The 17,759-nt window shown below is 42.2% G+C and overlaps 1 protein-coding gene across 1 annotated transcript in view; it reads right to left on the bottom strand.

Moving 5' to 3' along the window:
- The window catches only part of PHEX (phosphate regulating endopeptidase homolog X-linked), a 119,378-nt gene that overhangs the window by 65,675 nt on the left and 35,944 nt on the right, over window positions 1–17,759 (bottom strand). Inside the window, exons 7-10 of the mRNA XM_040582528.1 lie at window positions 14,547–14,663; window positions 8,741–8,824; window positions 8,258–8,403; window positions 1,616–1,709 (exon numbers count right to left, since the gene is read on the bottom strand). Coding sequence (XP_040438462.1) covers window positions 1,616–1,709; window positions 8,258–8,403; window positions 8,741–8,824; window positions 14,547–14,663 — 441 coding nt within the window. The remainder of the gene's footprint in view (window positions 1–1,615; window positions 1,710–8,257; window positions 8,404–8,740; window positions 8,825–14,546; window positions 14,664–17,759) is intronic.

Raw genomic sequence — 17,759 nt, forward strand, 5'->3', positions numbered from 1 at the left:
TGTTCACCAAAGCTTTTACCTCAAACTTCATTTCTCATGTCCTTTCTGCTGACTTGTGAAGTCTGTTCCCCTGAGCTATTTACAGCACTTAACTTTAGCTATTAACTATTAGCTAGTGCTGTTTACTGCGCCTAACTAAGTCCATTTCCAGGTCCCAGGGGCAGATAATGGGAATGAGCTGCTGACTCACTGCCCTTACTGTGCTGTTCTTAAGTTTTCACAACCAATTACACGAAACCCTTGATGACATTGTTAATATGCATTGAATCAACTTGAATTAGATTTCTCCCTAAGCTTCTGCAGAAAGTACCCACAGAACTGACAGCAGCTAGTCACCATATCAACATGCACAGTATACAAAACCTAAAGTTTCCTTCCAGGAATTTTTCTGGTCACAATATAACTCAATATAACTCAGCATTATGCTGCAGACTGGCTGATGGCTAGCAATAGTCTATTTTGTTTGCCTAGGAAGGAATGTCCCAGGAGGGGACACACTTACAAACTTGTCACTGTGGTTCTGACAGCCAGTTTCTCATTTTTGCACAAAGAAAATGCTGTCTTTAACAAGACTGATTTGAATATGATTTCAGAAGTTTAAGAAACTGTGTTTCCCGTGTAGCTTCCATCAGGCTGTTGGGATGTTATTTTTAGGTATGTGATTAACTCAGAACTATTCCAGTGCTACTCAAGGAAAGACATTATGGATGCTTCAGTTAGCTACCTGCATGCCTCACCAGGGAGGACAGAGCACCCACACCTCCTGTACCACATCACTGGTAGCATCATGCAAGCCTCTTGTTGTCATGACGTCACCAAACAGCTAACTTTCATAATGACAAACAAAAAGTTCACCATCTAAAGTGGTTTGGAAAAAAGAATATAAAGCACCTTTCAGTTTCAGTTTCATCCTTGGTTTGCTTGAAGAGCCCACAGGATTATCAGGGTGACATTCTATTCAGGGTTCACTTAATCAAATGTGTTTCACATAAATGACTATATTACTTAATAGATAATTAGGTCTGCTCTCATAGCTTGGGGCAGTGACTAACCTCTTCTGGGGCTTCCACAGCCCCAAGCTGGAAGGCACCTGATCTGCTTCTCTGTGGAAATTGCGGGTATATAGATGTGCTAGAGCTCAGGCTGGCACTAGAGCATGAAAGAGGTTTGAGCAAGCTTAGAAAAGCTGAAATCTTAGGCTTTTGTTTTACCAGAGCTATACTCACACATGTGTAAACATTAGGTTTTTTCAAAAGCTTAGATATTGGCCAAACAGGTGTGGCCTCCGGGAATAGCACAGGCCGCAGCCCTGGCATGTAACTCAAAAACTTTCCAGCTTTCAAGTTTCTGCATAAGAAGACTAAGATTTTTTAAAGGGGAGTGGGGTGTCTCAAAACCTCCTTAACATAATCTAAAAGACATTTTGCCTTAGTGTCATATACAAGAATATATATGTCTTAATTTTTTTAGAGGAAGACTCCAACACAAAAAGTTTATTCCAGAAATTTATCCAGCACAGAAAACATTTCTTATTTCAAAGGTGTAAGCAACTATAAAGAAAACCAATAGTGTCAATATTAGTACTGTTGTAAGTCTTATAATAACGCTAACTTACCCGAGAAAATTCCAGCCATCGATACTGAAAACGTCTACTGAGGTTAAACAACCTTGAATAAACCATCCTCCACACCAGATAGTTGGCAAGAGTCCTGTTAAATCAGACATATTTTTTTTATCAGTCATCTAAATGCATATGATGTACCACAAAGCACTCGTAGAATTATCTCTACAAACATTTCAACCGAATGGTGAATTTTCACCTTGAAAATTTATGGGTGATGAGCAAATTGATAAATCCGTATTACACAGAAGATTCTGTATGATTGAAGCCAGTTAATATGTAATTGCACCATGATAACCATCTGCTAGGGAATATTTATAATGAGTTCCTCTCCTAGTATGTCATTTTTAGGTAATGCTTTTTTTTAAAAGGCAGTTTTCATTTTCCATAGAAGTGGCAAGAACTGTGTCATAATAATAGTTGCATGAAAGTTCTATCCAGAGATAAGAAAAAACCTAATTTTTCTTTTGTAAATCAAAGTGAATATTCTCTTTCCTCATTAGTAGGGCACATAAACTGTAACTATGAAACAGAATAGGTAACAGTCTATCCCTTATATACTATCATTAACTCATATTTGTATCTTTCATTAGAAGTTATCAATATGCTTTTAAAAGCTCTTTCTACCCACAGAGTTATTAAAGTATTACCACTCTTGTTTTGTCAGATGGATAATTGAAATGCCAAAAAAGAGAAGTCTCAGTAACAAGAACCTCGTAAGAACTGAGGCTGAGAGATCCAGGAATAACTTGTTTAAAGTTCTTGGGAGACCTGACATCCATGCCCCTTTTCTAAAACTTCAAGCACTTGACTGGAGGATTTATTTAGTCTAGATTGAGCTATCCCCATGCTCAGCAGTAGCTGTATGAGGTAAAGGTGCATTGTGAAATATGTGATTCAACTTCAAACAGCCTCAAAACAAGTCCAAACAATGGCCTACATGTATTATTCTCATCTTGTCCTGAACATGACATCTTTTTCAGGTACAGTCATTGCTCTGAAGCTATGGATATCCACATGTTTGCTCTCCACTGGGATATACATAACATTTTTTGGCAGGCCATAGACTTCTCCATAGGGAGGAAAACTGCTACTTTGCAACTGAACTTACTGTTATGGACTGTCTGAACAACTCCCCCATCTCTAAAAATCCCATTTCAGCAATCTGTCATTGCCACAGATGCGGAGCTGCATAGCTGCTCTACAGTGTCACTCTATTAACTTAAATCACAGACACATTCCATACTGTTCCCTCCTCTGAATCATAACAGGTTATAAACACACTTTGTGAGTGTGGTGTCTTCACAGCAGCATTTGCCTGAGCCGTAACTTGAGTTTTGCCTCTAACCAAGGGTCAGTCCATCCAGACAAGATCTCCAGCTTAAGATACCTTGTTGCTGGAAGCTTACACTCTGGGCCACTCAGATGGGAAGGTGATAAAGAGGTGAGAACGGAGGGGTTTAAGGCAAGCTATAACTACATATTGGCTATTCATGACTGAGCACGTGATAACCCCATAACTCCAGCAGCACGTGCACATCCTGGTGGGACACTACACCAAAAGCAGATGGGTTCACTCTCCGAGGGCTGGCTGAGATGTGCACTGGGAACCACCAGCTGGTGGCCCGGGAAGGCAGGCACTGAGCAGGGCCGCTGGATCTGGCTGTCCCTGCAGGCTGCTCCAGCCGCACTGGAGCTAGCACAAGTGTGCACACCCACATGAACCTGCATGGCAGTTGTGACACACTGGGCAAAGCCTGCTTTACTCAGTTAAATCTGCATATCTGTATAGGTCAGAAATATGGTCAACTCAGCTCACACAGGAAAACCTGAGGGTGCAATCTCAAGCTAACTGTCACCTCAAAGGCCTGACACTCACTAGTCTGCTGCCAGTGGTGGCTTGTAAGGGAAGCAGAGAATTGCTGTGATTTATAAGTCCTGCCTTTTATCCTCATAATCTCTCACACCGGGCATAATTCCTCTTTTTGTACACAGACATATCATATAGTACACACAATACCCACAGTACTCATAAAACATATCTGAAAAAGCTTTTTAGCATGAATAATGTACATTTATAACATAGTAACATGTTGCAAAAGCCAAAACAGCTAGCTCTGCTTAGATGATCAAACCATTCTGACAGAATGCTTAAGGTCATTACAAATTCATTCCAACCTACGATATACCAGCAAGTACAGATTTTCCCCTTAACACATTTCTGACAATGTGGAATTTCCTCGTTCAATGACAATTGAAGCACCCTAAAAAATGCTCAGCTCTCATTGGTTTTGTAAATGACTTGAACTCCACAAGCCTCACAGCCATCCACCTCAGGTATTTCAGCAGAGCTAAATACCATACTTGTTCCTACAGTAACTACTCTGTGGATCTAAAACAGCATGCAAGTCCTACAGATTAAAAGGTTGAAAGATTTAATTTCAATCAAAAGTCTTTGGTAAAAAACCTCAGCTAAATAGACTGCTATCATAAACCAATTATATGTTACAATTCAGTACTTAATTGACACAAAAAAAATCAGTTCTCCCTTCTGTGTTCTTATTCTTATCTGGTAGTATTTGCCCTTATGTTTGAGTTGGGGAACCTTGTCAAATTGGTTAGTGAATGAAAGATCAAAAATTTGTAAAGAGTGAGCCTCAAAAAGGTGATTTATTCAAAGACACTAGTATCAATGGGAATTCAAAAACTTTTGTATCGGGCGTAAGTAATGAAGGCAGCTGTCACTTTCAGGGAATATCCCACAATTAATGGGGTATGTTTTAAGTTGGGAAGGAAAAGAAGCTGACACATCCTAAAACCAAGTTGTCTCATTAGATTGTAATAATTTGTGACTGTAATCAGACTAGAATCCACTGATGAATACGATGCTGTAAAACAACAGGAAGGTTTCACTTCAAAGCCCAGAGGTGTGTTTATTTGCTGAGGGGGGCAACAGGGGAAAAGGTTGAGACGTTTTGTTGTTTGTTTGAAGGGCAGTGTTCTTTGTTTTTCAAAACAAAACAAAATCATATTAGCTGTTTACCTATTTGGGGGATGATCATTTTACCTTTTTGGCTAACTACACAAACTTAAAGCCAATTGGTCATCCTCATTTGGTTTAAAAACTGAGACTTTTTGGTTATTAAATGCCTCTGCTGCATATCTTGAGGTGATTTGCATTCCAATTTCACAAATAATTTCACTGAGGCTCAGAGGAGTTAACCTCTTCACATGGAGCAAAATCCAACACACAAACCATACAAATCCTCTCCGCTCTTTTGAAGAGACCAGAGCATTTGTTGTTGTAACCTTTCAGAAGAGTACAGTAGATAGTTCCCTATTTTAACTTCAGAATGACTGTTACAGAAAGAAGTGTAGGCTCATTCTTAACCAATATGACCATTACTGTGATACACACTCCCAGAGGAAGTGGTAGAGTTTGTTTGCTGGAACAGTTAAAATTATAACAGTGCTTATGAATATCTACCAAGGAACTCGCTACCCTGTCTGGGAATAAAGTTGCTGCTCATGTAAAATTCTGTGAGTTTGTAATAGTCCAATAAACAGACATAGTGGCAATTAAAGAGGATAGATTTAATATGAGATAGATTAACAAATTAGTTGACATTTTAGGAAAAAGATCCCTTTCACAGATTTTGAGATCTGCTTGAAATCTTTGTATTCAGAACTGAGAAATGAATCAAATCATAAGTAGTGAAAACCTGCCTGTATTGCTAGACGCACTAGTTCAAGTCAAATTATTGTAACTTCTCTAATTTTTCTGAGGCAGGCTAAAATCAGGAAGAAGAGTGTCCCCATCCCTCTCTATAAAGAAAATTCCTCTTAGGCTTCAGTAATTACAGAGTACTTCTCTATTAATTGTCTCATACTGCAAAGATCTGGTAAGGTAAGGCAAAGCAAACTAGTTATTCATTCTGACATCCATGAGAACGATAAAGCTGCTTCCTTCAACATCTCCAACAAGGACACAATTTGCTGTATCCTATTTATGGCTCACACATAAAGCCCAGCACACAGGTAACAGAGAAGGGATACAAGGGGCTCCTAACTGGTGCCAGCACCATCCTGTCTCCCCTCTCACAGGGCACAGATGTGTTGGAGCTCTCATTTATACCACATTTAAATCTCATTTACACCACAGCTACATTTATGTTTTCAACATACACCTCTTCTTCCTGTAATAGATACAAACTCCATTAAAAATTAGTCAGTACACTAAAAACCTGAAGGAATCCCTGAAGACCTCTTATAAAGGTGTGACTTACTTCAGTACTGAACATCTGATGTGACAGGCTAGCTAGCCCACGGCTGATGGAAACTCCTGCGGGCTAGTTACTCAGCTTCTTGGGCAGCTTACTGTGGAGAACCATGCTCATGGGCTGGACTCACAGCAGTGCCCTGGCTTGGGAATTCCAGATAGACCTCCAGATCACACCACTGCACATATTTCAAGCTCCACAAAGTAACCTGATTATATGCAGCAGGGTTGTCAGGTAAGTAACAGCCTTATTCTACTAAATTCACTCTACAACCTGCCAACATGCTATTTTCTGGTAACATTGCTATGTGAATGATTTCACAATTCAAGATTGTTCAGCAGGTTCTCCAAGGGAGCAATTTTTAATAACATGACTGTGAGTCCATATGACTTGCCACCTCCATCACAGGGAACTGCTCTGTAGCTAGACTTAATTTTTGCTCCATTCTTCCCTCTGCCTGACACAAACTTCATGGAGTACTTGCCAAATCACTGGGGCATGAACCATCTTTTTGTGCCATTTTGAACAGTACCTATGCCAGCAGGGAGCTCACCTGGGAAGGGGACACACAAGGCATTGGAATAAAAGTATAATTTAGGGATAAGAAGGTTTGTAACTGGAAAGTATATGAACCCAGTGAAAGTAACTGCTTCTCCAAATGACGAGAAGTTAATTCACATTCTAATCACTGTAGCAAATCCAAAATATGTGAGTGCTTTACTAGGAATTTGATTGGTCTAGATATTTACCCAAATTCATCATATTTGATTTAATTTAACCTTTAAAATATCATATGGAGAATGTCAAATGAAATTACCTGAAAGAAAATAGCCTTGTTAAACTTTCAGAGTTCACCCTACAGGGAAATGCTAAGACCTCATTGTTAGGAGTTTGTATTAAGATATTTCCTAATTTTCTTAGGCCAGATAACAAAGTTACTTCTGGAGCAGACTATGACATTTTAAGTAATGAACGTTATCATTTAAGAGATAAACATGATCTTTGTTATCATGCGGTTTGGATGGATTTTATGTACAAGAATTTGAAGCCTGCCTAGGTGGAGTTTAGCACTATTTGCCATTTCTAACAGTTTATGATGCAAATTTCTTAGGGTAAGACTGAACAGAAAACGCTTCAGCCATCATGAACTCTAAGATATGCAGTGTGAATATACTGGAAATCAGACACTGCTTTTGTCCACCTACCCCAGCCTGTGGGGTCAGGAAGCTGGTCTCAAGCTTTGCTGAAGACCAGCATTGCCATTCTTTCTGGTCATTACTCCAGCATCACTCTGCCATGACACCAGGCTGGCTTAACTCTTCTTGAATACTCAGATTTTCCCTGAATAAGACTCTAATGGAAAAATACTTCAGGCAGGCATTTACTACGTCATTACACAATACATCTGTGTATAAGTGTATTTGTACACAGGGAATAACTACTTCTCTGTTGTCTTGCTACATGTGGATCCTCTAAATCACTGCTTTATCCCCACTGATGTAACTAACTTTGAGATACAAAGCATCGACAGTTCAAACTGTCTAGAAGAATTTCTTCAGGAAATTAAGATTGGCGGCACACTAATGACAATTGTCTGAATTTTATAAAGAAAGGAAGTTTGATGATCTGTAGGCAGATCAATCATTTTTATTTTTCTTATTGTCTTATCTATGTGTTATCTTTACAGGTATTATGAATTAATGTAAGCATTCTGTCACTGGCGAGATAGAGCAACAATATAAGACTAATGCTTCTGAATCAATCTTTTTTTCTGAGATATAAATTCAGTTGTGGCTGTATTGTACAATCAGTAAAGAATGATTTTTGGAGACAACAGCCTAACAATATTTTTAAAAAAGTTCAGCAACACACCTCAGCAGAGAGCAAATTACCAGAGAAATCACTTAGATGTCAACAATGACGTTTCAAAATGGGATGTCATCTTCACATACACTTTTTCATCACACTGCCCAAAGCTATCTGGCTTCCCTATGTGCAAAGCACATCTACTATGTTTAACCTAAGCTACCTGCATTTTACCACTATGGTTTACAGATGTAAATGATTTCACAAGATACAAGACCCCATACAAGTAAGAGATAATGAATGTATCTGGAAAGAGCAGCTTTACTGCAACCTGTGTTTTCCATAAAAAAAGAAGTGTTGAAACTGCAAATTCTCCTAGTACACACAAGCTAATATGATATCCTCATTCAGACAAAACCAAACAGACCTTTTGCCTAGAGACTAGAGAGACCTGATGCCAAGAATATCTGAAACACCTGGAAAACCCAGGAAAAGCCCAGCATTTGATGTCCCCTCGTAAGTGTGGATGAAACCATCACAGGATCCTTACTTTTTCCTTTCATTTTCTAGTATCCTGAATAAATCTTTGAAGTACTGGGGAACACGGACAATCACATTTTCTGAAGGACCTATATCTTTGAGCTCAGGATAGAGTCTGGTGTCAATCACCTTCTTGATGTATCCCAGCCAGTCAAACTGCAATGATAAAAAGAAGGGTAGTTAAAGCATATTATGAAGCAAGATGGTTTATTAACTAAGTTGCACCTTTGAGACTAATGGTTTCAAAGCTTTATTTAAAAGCTTATTAAAAATTTAAAAACTATTGCACTTTGTCATTACACATAATTTCAAACCTCAGTAAAATATATATATATATAAATATAAGTAACAATATTTAAAAGAAAATATATTGTAATTGAGTACACACATTCCTAATGATATTCCTTTAACATGCTGCTCTGTGCACTGAAGGCAATTTTAATTATATAGGTCAGAAGTTAAAAGAATAATTTTGCAATTACCCCCAACCAACCTGTGGAATCATGGCACTAAGCTCCGATATGTTCATTTTATTGTACATCACCTCACTTGTTCTATTTTCATATGGAATCATGATCTGGGGGGAAAACAAACAAACAAAAAAAATCAAAACAAGGATTATCTTGCAGAGACCTCCTCTTATATCATTGCTATCCATCATAATCCCAGTGAAGAAATATCTTACCACCTATTTTCCAAGCATTCATAGCATTAACTTCCTTTTTTGAAGATGGCATTTAAGTAGTAGAAATGGAACACAGTTCATCATCATCTTAACTCATTACTAGGGAATTTAACGAGCTGCATGTCTTCTTTGAAGATATTAGACCAATTTTAGCTCTGATTATACTAAGGAAATGCATGTTGATTCATAAGAGATACAAGCACACCTAGACCATTAATACTTACTCATCCTGTCATGTCAGGTAGAAGCCAGTTCCAAACTGTATGGTTTAAAAGGTCAAATCTGAGATAAGTATGCTGAAGTGCATCTTGTCTCTTGGATTTAAACATGTTCTTGCTATGGCCTGACTAAATTTGAGGGAAGAGCCAGATACACACAAGTTTCTCCTCATTTTATCCCACCATCCTGATTTCCATAGCAGGAAACCTGGGTATATAAACCAGACATGAACTGAAGTATTCTCTAATCAGGCCTCTCATCTAGATGACCAAAGGAGCCAGACATCAGGATCCTCTGTAGTGTCAAAGTCCAAGGACACAGCAAAAGAAATCCTAAATATAAAGCAAGTTCTTTTATAACTGATAGGGGACATTCAGATTCTAAGGTGGCAGTACAGTTCATAATAGAAAAACAAACCAAGTACAAGATATAGCTCAAAATTTTCTCAGTGTTCAAGAGGAACAAGAATTGCCGATGGCAATTCCAGCTCTGCTCTAAGGTAATTCCTACATAACAGGCTGTATGCTGTGCAGTTTAAGGAGGACAGAGATTGACGCCAGACTAACCAGACAGCTGGCAGTTGTCCAACCAAAATTCTCCAGTAAGTGTCTGCGGTTTTACTATTGCTCAAACCACACAGGAAAAAAAAAACCCACCAACTTTCTTCTCCCTTTCTGCAAATTTTATTTTATCTGACAAATCTTTAAACTCTTCTTGAACCCGTTTGCTCCCTTGGTCTCAAAGTTTTCCCTCTTCCTCCAGTAATTCAAATTTAACTGAAATTTTCCTTGTACACAACAAGCTCTCTTGCAGCATGCTGCTCCCTCCAATATCCAAAGTATCCTCCCTTTATTCTTGCTGTCTCTGCCTGAGCACACTTGTTCTCCATTACATACATTCTCTTACAACAAAAACAGAGGAACACAGGATACAGTAAAAACCTAAGTAGCAAACAGGACTATCTCCTTTGAAATCACAGTAAAATGTTTATATAAATCATTGTGCTCATTAGGGATTATGCAACAATCCATGTCCCTGCACTCATGTCTAATATCTGAATAAATTGTAGGAGGATTATTCATACTAAGAGGAAATTAGGGAACCATAAGCAAGTATGGCTTGTTGCATAACAGTACATGTTACTGACCCTGAAGGCTCTTACATGATCTAAGTCATCTTATATGCCCACTTCACCTGTATACTTTATAGATTTAAACTCTGTAAGGCATTCTTTAAGTAAAGTATTAGAGCTACCAGAAGTAGCGATGCATCTTCTTACCACATAACTAATAACCAGAAGAAACGTTTTCTGTTTTTCAAGTCTGCTGGGTCACAATGAAGTATCTGCTCATTAGTTCATCCACATTGGGTAACTGAAGCTGAATATTGGGCTTTATTTAGAGGTTTGACAAAATTTCATCTTTCAGCAGGGAGATGGAAACACCGAGTTACTACCGTTGTGGATGGCTTTCAGTTTTGCACACACACACCATTGGGAAGCATCACTGCCTTTCCTCCTGTAGACTGCAGCAGCAGAACCCAGAGAAAACTCCTCTGCTGCATCGCTTGTCCTGTACACAGGCTTCTGTGTTAGCAGGAGACCCAGCATTTCACAAGGGACAACGTCTTTCTGCGGTGATATGCAAAAATCCTCATGTCAGCTGGCAGTTCTGCAAATCAGTGTCAAGGTTATAGCTCTAACTTTTGCTGGTTTCCCAAGACTGAAGCTAACTTTTCTCTCTGGCTTTAGAAGAAATGGAAACAATAGTGGACTTGCAGCTCCCAGGAGTGGGATTCCTGCAGCAGCCGCACTGAAACAGGGGTACAGGGAAACAGAAACATTCCTTCAGCCCGCAACAGTCCTAAAGCATAAATTAAACTCCACAAGGGGGAAAAGAAGTCATCAAGTAAATCAGTCAGAACTGAGCACCAAATTTAAATCTGTTTAGCTTTACTAAATTCAGTTGGACCTCTAAATTAAAACTCATGGAGTTTCTCATCCCCTCTCCCAAGGTGCCCCATGAAAGCAGCTCAGGAGCTAACTGTGGTGCTGTTGTAACAACTGCCCTCTCACTACCAAGCATCAATATCCCATCTAGGTCTTGCACGGCTTTTAGACTGTTCCTCAGAGAACCAGCCGATCTGCTTCTTGAATACATGGTAATGTATTCTCAACATAGCTGCCCAGCAGGGACTCAGATTGTGCCCAATCTCAAAATTACAGTATAATAATTTAAGTTTGAAAATACCTTTAAGATCATTCAGCCCAACCATTAACCTAACACTGACAAGTCCACCACTAAACCATGTCCCTAAGTGCCACATCTGCATGTCTTCTAAATATCTCCAGGGATGGGGACTCAACCACTACCCTGGGCAGCCTGTTCCAATGCTCAACAACCCTTTCCATGGATTAATTTCTCCTAATATTCAATTTAAAAATCCCCTGGTGCAACTTGAGGCCATTTCCTCTTGTTCTGTTGTTTGTTTCTTAGGAGAAAAGACTGAAAACACCCACCTGCCTACAGCCTCCTTTTCACGTAGTTGTAGAAAGCTAGAAGGCCTCCCCTCAGCCTCCTTTTCTCCAGGCTAAACAGCCCCAGTTCCCTCAGCCGCTCCTCAGACTTGTGCTCCAGACACTTCACCACCTCATTGCCCTTCCCTGGACACACTCCAGCACCTCAATGTCTTTCTTGCAGTGAAGGGCCCAAAACCTCGAGGTGTGGCCTCACCTGTGCCACATACAGGGGGACGATCACTGCCCTGGTCCTGCTGGCCACACTATCTTTGATACAAGCCAGGATGCTTCTGGCCACCTTGGCCACCTGCCGGTTCATGTTCAGCTGGCTGTCGACCAACACCCCCAGGCCCTTTCCACCAGGCAGCTTTCCAGCTACTCTTCCCCAAGCCTGTAGCATTGTGTGGGGCTGTTGTGACCCAAATGCAGGACCCAGCACTGAGCCTTGTTGAAACTCATACCACTGGCCTCAGCCCATCGGTCCAGCCTGCCCAGATCCCTCTGCAGAGCCTTCAGGCCCTCCAGCAGATCAACACTCCTGCCCAGCTTGGTGTTATTTGCAAACTTACTGAGGGTTCACTCAATCTCCTCATCCAGATCATTGATAAAGGTATCAAACAGAACTGGCCCCACTACAGAGCCCTGGGGAACACCACGTGTGACCAGCCACCAACTGGATGTAACTCTGTTCACCACCACTCTGGGCCTTGTCATTCAGCCAGTTTTTTATCCAGCAAAGAGTACAGTTATCCAAGCCACGAGCAGGCAGTTTCTCCAGAAGAATGCTGTGGGAAGTGCTGTCAAAGGCTTTACTAAAGGCCAGGCAGACAACATCCACAGCCTTTCCCTCACCCACTAAGCAGGTCACCTTGTCACAGAAGGAGATCAGGACGGTCAGGCAGGACCTGCCTTTCACAAACACCTGGTGGCTGGGCCTGATCACCTGGTTTCCCTGTACGTGACATGTGATGGCACTCAAGGTGATCTGCTCTATAACCTTCCCTGGTATTGAGGTCAGGCTGACAGCTCTGTAGTTCCCTGGATCCCTCTTCTGGCCCTGCTTGTAGATGGGCGTTATATTTGCCAACTTCCAGTCACCTGGGACCTCCCCGGTTAGCCAGGACTGCTGATAAATGATGGGAAGTGGCTTGACAAGCTCTGGCACCATAAACTTGTGTACATCTAAGTGGGCAGCAGATCACTAACCATTGCCCCTTGGATTGTGGGGGCTTCATTCCACTCCTCGTCCCTGTCTTCCAGCCCGGAGGGATGGGTACCTGGAGAATAACTGGTCCTACTGTTAAAGACTGAGGCAAAGAAGGCATGAAGTACCTCAGCCTTTTCCTCATCCTTTCTCACTATGTTTCCCCCCACATTCAGTAAAAGATGGAGATTCTCCTTAGCCCTCCTTTTGTTACTAATATATTTCTAGAAACGCTTTTTATTGACTCTTGGGCTTTGGCCCTTCTAATTTTCTCCATGTATAACCTCATTATATCCTTGTAGTCCTCCTGAGTGGCCTCCTCCTTCTTCCAAAGGTCATAAACTCCTCTCTTCTGAATTCCAGCCAAAGCTCTCTGTTCAGCCAGGGCAGTCTTCTTCCCTGCTAGCTCATTTTTCAGCACATCAGGACAGCCTACTGCTGTGCCTTTAAGATTTCCTTCTTGAAGAATGTTCAGCCTTCATGGACTCCTTTGCTCTTCAGGACTGCGTCTCAGGGGACTCTGTCAACTGGCCAAAGTCTACCATCCAGAAGTCCAAGGTAGCAGTTCTGCTGACTCCCCTCCTTACTTCTCCAAGAATCAAACCCCCTATCATTTTGTGATGACTATGCCCAAAAAGGCCTCCAATCACCCCAAAGTCCTTCTCTGTTTGTGAACAAGAGGTCCAGCAGGGTACCTTCCCTAGTTGGGTCACTCACCAGCTGTATCTGGAAGTTCTCTTACACACACTCCAGGAACTTTTTAGAGTTTCATCTCTGCTGTGTTGTTTTTCCAGCAGACATCTGATAAGTTGAAGTCCCCCACAAGAAGGGCTAGTGATTTTAAGACTTCTCCCAGCTACTTATAGAGTATTTAATTTGCTTCTTCTTCCTGGTTGGGCAGTCTAACAACAGACTCTTACCATGATATCTGCCTTCCTGGCCTTTTGCCTGATTCTTACCCATAAATACTCAGCCCTATCATCACTGTCATCAAGCTCTAGACAGTCAAAACACTCCCTAACATGCAGGGCTACTCCACTGCCTCACCTTCCTTCCCTATCCCTTCTGAAGAGTTTATAGCCATCCGTTGCAGCACTTCAGTTGCATGAGTCATCCCGCCATGCTTCCGTGACTGCAACTGTACCATAGTTTTCCAGCTGTATTATGGCTTCTGGTGTATTGGTGCAGATAAACTTCAGTTGGGCTATCGATACTGTCACCTTTTTGGCAGGACAAGCCCTAATTACTACATGACCATTCTCAGGCACTTCTGTGGTTATTAACATATCGATAACCCCTGCATCTTTGCAGCCACACAAATCTCCATCCTCTACCTCCACTGAGATGGCAGACCGAAGGGCCTAACTAGCACACCATCCCTCAAACATTCATATGCCACCCCCAGGCTTATCTCTAGCGAGCCTCTTTGACATCCTAACAATTTAAAGGACCAAGAATATTTGGTTAAGGTTTTTTCCCCCTGAGAATAAAATAATCAGTTTAACAATTAATTAAGGGAGAAATACTGTTCATCCTTTCTTCATCAGAATCTGTTCCTTCTGCTTCTAAAAAACACTATTGCTAAGGCTGTTAGTACAATGGTTTTCCATTTTGAAAAAGGATTGCACTTTTTTAAATAAAAGCTAGCTTGAATCCCATGTTAGATTACTAACCTCAGCTATTTTAACTTCCAGTCTTAGAACTGACTTCATATCAGATTCAGCTCGTGAGGCGTTTGCACCCAGAAGCACTGCTGTATCAACCATGAACTGCAAAAAGGCATCTCGGTACTGTAAAGAAACAATAAGAGTGAAATTACCACTGGATTTGCTCTGGAGCACAGCTGCAGCAGTAGATCAGAAATGGCCAGCTATAGCAAGGAATATAATACTTTGTACTTTCATGCCCTAGCAATCAAAGTTGTGCTTTCCTTACCTTGAATGACTGCTGTCATCAAAGAAAAAGGAGAAATAACACCATAAACATACTGTGCATGACAGAGATACCTGCTGTGGTTCACAGAGTATAAATCTCGGGAAACACAAATGACACTTCTGGATTAGACTGGCAACACTTCTAGCTCTTACAATGGGATTTAGACAACACGTATGAGTGTACACCAGCACCAACTCATACAGTAATCAGTGTAGGACTGAAGAAGTACTTGTATACAAGTGCAAGCTTAGTGGCTGAGAAGATAGGGAGATAAAGGGATGCTCCGCTTAGCTCTCTTCTCCGTTCCTGACATGGCACTGTAACACATGTACCTGCTACAGTGCTCTGCTCTGCTCTCCACGGGCTATCCTAATAAAGCACATCTTAGTCTCAGTGTGTATACGCCAATTTTAGAAAAATACACTGTATGTAATGATACTGTAGTGATTTATGTGCTACCTCCCCCCTAGCATAATCTTTCAGAGATTTTGGAGGGATCAGATTACTACTCCTCATCAACTCCTACCAGCTCACAGTCCAACAAAAGCAAAAATATATCCCAACACATTTCCACCCTTAATCTTTTAGTAGATAACAATTACTTGTATCCTGGCATCATCTAGTCTGATAGATGCAGCTAAAAAAACCTTACTAACCTCTCAGGGAACTCAAAAGGGAAGCAAAACTGTAAAAACTTTGTCAGTAACAATGACCTGTCCCCCATGACAACCGAAGGGGTTGTTTCCTTTGAGCCTTGGACTGCATGTGCTGGATACTGCCCGCAGGCCTTCATCGAGGGAGGGGGGAAAACTTGCTGCCATTGCCAAATATTGATACATCAAAGTCTTTGATAAACATTAACGGCTTCACAACTGCTGCCCTTAGAAAAGCAGCAAGAAACTGTGCTGTAGCAGAGAAACCATAAAGCAGGGAGAGGGTACGTGGGGACAGGATGACACGATAGGAAATGAATACTTAATACTTGAAATCTGTTGAGGAACTCTTGTTCTGATCATTAAATGAATTCAAGTTAATTTGATGATAATGACCTGTGGTGGCTCTTGAAATGTACTGGGCTTTCTGGTCTAATTGAGCCCAAGAGGCAGGCCTGGATGGCAGCTCACCAAGGCAGCCCGAGGACATGGCAGCTTCTGGGCTCTACTTTGTTGAGATGTTCTTGAGCTTCTGGGCACTTTGTCCATGATCTGGGAACTCCTGGATCCCCGCAAGAGACATGAGGGCTCCCATTGCCACCAGGTCAGGTAAAAGCTAAGGGGAGGGTAGCTCTAGCAGCTGCTAACTCTGCCAACTGTGCTAGACCAAAGGGTGCCCACAGCCTTTCTTCCACCTGACTCCTGATCTGGAGGGGTCCAGCACCCTTTAAGCCCGTGCCAGAGAGCCAGGCCCAGAGCACAGCTCCCACAGGCTGTCAAGAGATGCAGCGGTTCACAAAGAAAAGGACGGCAAACTTCGCCTGGCATAGCCATCCTTAGATATGGTAGTCACATGCCACAGGCCATGATCCCCAGACACCAGTAATGTACCTTTCTCTTTGTTATGGGACTGTTGGGCCCAGATGGTCCTTCATAAGGAAGGACGCAGCTCTGCAAGTCTCAGGCTGCAGGGACTGCCTGAGGCCCCCCACCGAGGCTGGGGCACATGGTCTCCTAGCGTGCAGGAGGTGTGCAGTTACTGTGGAGGCGTGCTGCCAAGTGAAAGAGCTGTGAGAGATCAGCAGATCACACAGCCTCAGAGGAGATGAGAAAGATCAGCCAGACATCCCTGGAGACCCTGGAGCTTCAAAAGCCTGGACCTTCAGCTGCAGCACAAGAAGCAGGAGGAGCCTGTGCTTATGAGGCTGGAAAGTGTCAACTCCCATCACAACAAAGGCCCTCAGCCCACTGCTCTTGTAGCTGACACAACTCAGGAGCACTATCAACTGGGGTGTTGTGGCTGAGCCTGAGCCACTCAGGACCAGCAGAAGGAAGACGCAAGCAGCAGCGGTAACAGACTCACTGCTGCAGGGGATGGATGGCCCCACCTGCCAACCTGATTTGTCACCTAGGGAGGTTTCCTGTTTACTGGGGGTCTCACGTTCAGGATGTTGTGAAGAGCCTAGCAAGCTTATCCAGCCCTCTGACTACAATTCCCTGATGTTCTTCCTGCTAGGCACCAATGTTATTGCCAGGGGTGACCTGGGAAGTATCAGGCATGACTACAAAGCTTTGGGGACAGAGGTTAAGGGCCTGAGGCCAAGATGGTGTTCTCCTTGATCCTGCTGGTGAGGGGTAAGGGCCTGAGCAGGACATGACAGATCTTGCGGGTTAACAACTGGTTGCACAGCTGGCATCAGAAGCAGAAATTTGGTTTCTATGTTCATGGGACCCTCTCTGAGAATTCACAGCTGCTTGGAAGGGATGGGATCCGTTTGACTAAACGAGGCAAGAGTATCTTCACCAACAGGCTGGCCAATGTGGTAAGAAGGACTTTAATCTAGAAACAATGGGCAAGGGAGTGATTGTTGAAACAATGGGCAAGGGAGCGATTCTTGAAGAAACAACTAAAGAAGGTACAGATAGGGTAGGCAAGCCAAGGGCCCAGGGTAACGGGAAAAGAGGAGACGTAATCAACAAAACAGAGCTGTAATGGAGCCCCTTTGAGGGTAGGTATGCAAAGAAGGAAGTGCCTACAGGACAGCCTTACAAGGAAAACTCTCAAGGGCACATTGAAGAATCAGCATGACTGGGTGTCCGTGGGAAAACCCTTTGCACTAATGCAAACAGCATGTGGAATGCACAGGAGGAGTTAGAAGTTTGTGTGGAGTTACAGGGCTATGACCTCACTGGGATCACAGAAACATAGTGGGATAACTTGCACAGCTGGAGTTATACATGGATGGATAAGGATTTTTAGGAAGGGCAGGCTGAGAAGGTGAGGAGATGGGAGTTGTC

The sequence above is a fragment of the Falco naumanni genome, chromosome 2 (genome assembly GCF_017639655.2).
Source record: "Falco naumanni isolate bFalNau1 chromosome 2, bFalNau1.pat, whole genome shotgun sequence".
In the NCBI taxonomy this organism is placed as follows: Eukaryota; Metazoa; Chordata; class Aves; order Falconiformes; family Falconidae; genus Falco; species Falco naumanni.